Genomic DNA, 6,040 nt, shown 5'->3' with positions numbered 1-6,040 from the left:
AAGTGCAGGGCCGACTTCTTGTCCTTGAGACTTGCGCTCCAGAGAGACCTGTAGAACCAGGATGTTTTTGACAGATTCGTGGATGCCCAGTCTGCAAGCGTAGTGGAGCGGGGTGCAGCCCTCGTTGTCCTCGGTACTCAACAGATCCATCATACGCTGTGCTGTAGGGGGCAAGACACACACACACACGTAAGTAAACAGATATGTACACACCCACACTACAACACTGACTTCCTGAGAGCAGATAGACAGACTGTCCCACCCAAAAGGTCTACTAAAGTCCTTTGAGTCTGATTCATTCTGTCTCGGCCAGTACTGTAGCTAAAGTAGGCAACAGCAGACGGCTGAGGCATTGGGAAAACCTCTAAATGGTTTTAATAAACTATCACAGAGAGTAATCCAACTTCATTCGATACTAGAAAACAGACTCAGCACAAATGGTTCATGGCGAGAGAGAGAACATTTAATTATCTTAACAATAGGCAGTGTATATTCAGCTGGCAGAAAGTGATTGGCAGCAGAAGGCATTATGCCGCCCATTCTTCTCTACAGATCCTCTCACAGCTATCAGCTCTATCAGCTCTATCAGCTCTATCAGCTCTATCAGCTCTTAATCAGCACTATCAGCTCTATCAGCTCTATCAGCTCTATCAGCTCTATCAGCACTATCAGCTCTATCAGCACTATCAGCTCTATCAGCTCTATCAGCTCTATCAGCCTATCAGCTCTATCAGCTCTATCAGCTCTATCAGCTCTATCAGGTCTATCAGCCTCATCAGCTCTATCAGCTCTATCAGCTCTATCAGCACTATCAGCTCTCATCAGCTCTATCAGGTCTATCAGGTCTATGGTACTATCAGCTATCAGCACTATCAGCACTATCAGCTCTATAGCTCTATCAGCACTATCAGCCAATCAGCACTATCAGCTCTATCAGCTCTATCAGCTCTATCAGCTCTATCAGGTCTATCAGGTCTATCAGCTCGCATCAGCACTATCAGCCACTATCAGCTCTATCAGCTCTATCAGGCTCTATTCTATCAGGTTCTATCAGGCTCTATCAGCTCTATCAGCTCTATCAGCTCTATCAGCTCTATCAGGATGGATGGTGATGTCATTATGGGGTATTGTGTGTAGATTGATGATTATAAAAAAAAAAATGTTTTTGAATAAGGCTGAAATGTAACAAAATGTGGAAAAAGTCAACGGGTCTTAACAAGGCAAATGAACTAACAGGTTATTGAGCAAGCAACGCAATTATCACAATAGGGCTTTTTTCACCTTTGCTTCCTCTGTGGTTTTACCAACACACCGCTACTGCAACGCACTAAAGGAATACTGCAAACAAATGTGGCAAAGCAATACACTTTTTGTCCAGTAAACAAAGTGTTATGTTTTTGGAAAATCTAGTACAACCCATCACTGAGTACCACTCTCCATATTTTCAAGCATAGTGGTGGCTGCATCACGTTATGGGTATSCTTGTAATCGTTAACAAGTTTTTCAGGGCAAAAAGAAACTAAAATCTTTGAGAAAAACYGTGTGAAGTCTACTTTCCACCAGACACTAGGAAATGAATTCACCTTTCAGCAGGACCATAACCTAAAACACAAGGCCAAATAAACACTGGAGTTGCTTACCAARAAGACAGTGAATGTTCCTGAGTGGCCGAGTTACAGTTTTGACTTAAATMTAGTTAAGAATCTATGAAAAGTCCTGCAAATGGTGGTCTAGCAACGATCAACAACCATGAAGAATTTTGATAATAATTACGGGCAAATATTGTACAATCCAAGTGTGGAAAGCTCTAGGAGACTTACCCATAAACCAGAAACACTCACAGCAGTAATCTCAGCCAAAGATGCTTCCACACAGCATTGACTCAGGGCTGTGAATACTAATGTCAGTAAGATATTTCTGTATCTCATTTTCAACAGATTTGATATCATAAGAAAAAGAAAGAAATAAGACATTTTCACTTTATCATTCTGAGGAATTGTGTGTGGATGGGTGAGAAAAAAAACCCAGAATGCAATCCATTTGGAATAAAGGCTGTAACACAACAGAATTTGGAATAAGTCAAGGGGTATGATCACTTTCTGAAGGCAATGAACCTTTCCAAGCACTGCTACCATTGGATACCATGTGTTAGGCTACCTGTTACATCTACGGTTGTGTTATGTTATGTCATGTTGTGTCATGTTGTGTCATGTTGTGTCATGTTGTGTCATGTTATGTCATGTTGTGTTACCTGTAGGATGTCTCCTGTGAGGTTCTTTAGGCCTTTGGGCTGCAGGATGGCCAGGTGAAGGAAGTTACACCCTGACTTGTCCTTTATGTTGACGTTGGCACCTGAACACACACACANACACAAACACACGAGACACACACAGACAGAAACGTACACACTCACACAGACACGCAGACACACACACACACTCCACAACCTGAGTTCATTCCACAGATTTGTTGCATTTGAATTCAGTTATTGATTTAGTGTAAAAGCTGACCTTTGGACAACAGAAGAGCCACAGTTCTCCAGGCTCCACAGTTAGTAGCCAGCAGCAGGGGAGAAAGACCCTTRCAGTCTATGTAGTCAATGTCTGCACCCTGTCAACACAACATTCAATACAAGTTAAGTCCTATTCCTTATATGCTGCACTATTTTTTGTAGGGAATCGGGTGCCGTTTGGTCACACAGTCTATTAGGATACAGTAGGGAATAGGGTGCCATTTGGTCACACAGTCTATTACATTATGCGAGACGGTTTCTGGGCAATTTCTTTATTTTTTATTTTTTTATTTTACCTTTATTTAACCAGGTAGGTCAGTTGAGAACAAGTTCTCATTTACAAGATAAAGCAAAGCAGTGTGACACAAACAACAACACAGAGTTACACATGGAACAAACAAACATACGGTCAATAATACAATAATTTATCTATATACAGTGCGTGCAAATGGAGTAAGAGTAGGGAGGTAAGGCAATAAATAGGCCATAGAGGTGAAATAAATACAATTTAGCAATTAAACACTGGAGTGATAGATGTCACTGGAGTGATAGATGTGCAGAAGATGAATGTGCAAGTAAAGATACTGGGGTGCAAAGGAGCAAAAACATAAATAACAATATGGGGATGAGGTAGTTGGATGGGCTATTTACAGATGGGCTATGTACAGGTGTAATGATCAGTAAGCTGCTCTGCCAGCTGATGCTTAAAGCTAGTGAGGGAGATATGAGTCTCCAGCTTCAGTGATTTTTGCAATTCGTTCCAGTAATTGGCAGCAGAGAACTGGAAGGAAAGGCGGCCATAGGAGGAATTGGCTTTGGGGATGACCAGTGAAATATATCTGCTGGAGCGCGTGCTACGGGTGGGTGTTGCTATGGTGACCAGTGAGCTGAGATAAGGTGGGGCTTTACCTAGCAAAGACTTATAGATGACCTGGAGCCAGTGGGTTTGGCGACGAATATGAAGCGAGGCCAGCCTACGAGAGCATTCAGGTCGCAGTGGTGAGTAGAAAATGTGGCTTTGGTGACAAAACGAATGGCACTGTGATAGACTGCATCCAATTTGCTGAGTAGAGTGTTAGAGGCTATTTTATAGATGACATCACCGAATCGAGGATCGGTAGGATGGTGTAATTGGAAGCCCACAAATGCCTGACTGCCTCCAGTCTTACTCAACTAAGTCCGCACACACAAAGCGAGCAACGAGCACACACTTAATTCCACTCACAATAATTCAGAACATAACAACGTTTTCAGCTGTGCTAACATAAACTACACACAAACAACACAGGTTCAGTTAATGACAAATTAGCCCTTTTAAAATGATAAACTTGGATTACACAACGTGCCATTGGACACACAGGATGATGGAGTGCTCACGAGCAATAAGGCTGGGCCTCTGTATGCAACTACCTGGATATCCCATTTAAAAAAGAATCTGACGTTTCCAGCTACAATGAAGTATTTACAAATTAACATGTCTAATAAATATTTCTCTAGGATCAAATTTGATGTTACTTTATGGACAAAAACACATGTGCTTTGCTTTCAAGAAACACAGTACATTTCTAACTGCCACAAAACCATTTGAAAATGGTGTCACTAACATCATGTGCGCAATTGTTTTGAAAAAGGAATAATCGGAAATGTTCTAGAGGTTGCCTTCAAAAGTATTCCATACTCCTCGTGACTTTTCCAAATTTTGGTTGTGTTACAACGAGCGATCCAATCGTAAAAGTGGAACTATGTTTTCGACACTATGGCCACAATTCACAACTAAAACACACACTATTGCGTTCAATAAAAACGTATTGCATTCCACCTATATGTTATGGCAAGCTCTAATTACAAGTTCACAGCACATAAACAATCGGCCACTCAACGCAAAGCACACACTACAGAAAATGCGAGCACACCAGGACCACTAAAAAGTTGGAGGTGTACCCATTTTCAACTGAGCTCAAATAATGTGGTTATAAACAATGAATTTTTGGGAATGACTACCTAGTCAACGCCATGGAGAATAAGAGCACCTCCTCCCGCTCAGCCTCCACCGACAACCTGAACGGCTAGGCAAACACCCATGTTGGACTATCTTTAAGGGTCCCACAGCTCTAATGACTAGAAAATCTACTACTAATATTTCAAGACTATGGGGCGTATCGCGAACAGCGCTCACAAGAGCGCACCACCGCATCTTTCCTAAATTCTGAACATTATCCCGCTCCACCAAAGAGGTATAAGTTTTATGACAAATAAAATAATAACTCATACATATCGGATATTGAATACCTCGGTTGTCAAGCATCTCTTGTCTTATCGGTAATTCGAGTCCTCAACTTAATGAGTTCTGACCACATCAAGATTATGCGAAACCCCAGTCCACTCAAAGCTTAGCCAAGGGGCGTCTTGGTGCGGCTTAACCTCACATCTTTGCTCCAGAAAGGAGGGGAGAACCGATAGCGAGTAAGGAGTTCGTCTACACCAACATGGTCCTAATGATCAGAGATAAAAAACATTTACGGAACCTTTATGACCTAGATAGAGCCGGCGCTGCAATTTTTCACTTGGGGAACATCACCGTTCCCTAAAAGTTTTACTATCGGACCTAAACCTCTAGTTAATTCAAGACACAATACCACACGACATTAATTGCTCAGAGAAATTCCCATATTCACGTACCTTCATCTGCTAAAGGGACAATCGATAGAGATCTCTCCCCCTCAGAGGCGGAAGTTGCTAATAGGGTACACGCTTCACTCTCGAGACATCTAAGGTCTACTATTACGAACAAGGTTACAAAATACAATATATACGCCACTACTTTTAAGTCAAAGACAAAAATCTACTTGTGCAGTGTCAGAAGTGACACAGTAAATTATCTTCGGACCCCGGCAAGGCTTTTCGACTCTGTCAATTCATGCGCAATTCTATCGCGAACTCAACATGTGCCTGGGTTGTTGTCTGCAACACTCTGCACTAAACTGCCTCGTCTGGTTCACGCAACACTACTTCTCCAGAGAGAGTTCAGTGTGTCAATTCGGAGGGCCCTGTTGTCCAGGACCTCTGGCAGTCTTCTATGGGGGTAACCACAGGGTTCAATTCTCAGGCCGACTCCTTTCTCGTATATATCAACGATGTCGCTCTTGCAGCTGGTGATTCTCTGATCCACCCTTCGCAGACGACACCATTCTGTATACTTCTGGCCTTCTTGGACACTGTGTTAACTAACCTCCAGAAGAGGTTCAATACCATACAACTATCCTTCAGTGGCCTCCAAAGCTAGTAAAACTAAATGCATGCTCTTTAACCGATCGCTGCCCGCAACTCGCCCCGTCCAGCATCACTACTCTGGAGGTTCTGACTTAGAATAAGTGGACAACTACAAATACCTAGGTGTCTGGTTAGACTGTAAATCCTTCCAGACTCACATTAAGCATCTCCAATCCAAAATGTAATCTAGAATCGGTTTCCTATTCGCAACAAAGCTCGTTCACTCATGTGCCAAACATACCCTCGTAAAACTGACCA

General features: G+C 42.4%; 1 protein-coding gene across 1 annotated transcript in view; it reads right to left on the bottom strand.

The window, feature by feature from the left end:
* Nucleotides 1-6,040, bottom strand: part of LOC112069316 (transient receptor potential cation channel subfamily A member 1-like) — a gene marked incomplete at its 5' end in the record, with an annotated part of 109,719 nt that overhangs the window by 46,224 nt on the left and 57,455 nt on the right. The window contains 2 exon segments of the mRNA XM_070438507.1: nucleotides 2,252-2,352; nucleotides 2,511-2,610. Coding sequence (XP_070294608.1) covers nucleotides 2,252-2,352; nucleotides 2,511-2,610 — 201 coding nt within the window.

The sequence above is a fragment of the Salvelinus sp. IW2-2015 genome, unplaced genomic scaffold, assembly GCF_002910315.2.
Source record: "Salvelinus sp. IW2-2015 unplaced genomic scaffold, ASM291031v2 Un_scaffold979, whole genome shotgun sequence".
NCBI lineage: Eukaryota > Metazoa > Chordata > Actinopteri > Salmoniformes > Salmonidae > Salvelinus > Salvelinus sp. IW2-2015.
Note: the sequence above shows the minus strand (reverse complement) of the source record. Positions and strands in the feature narration are given on the sequence as shown.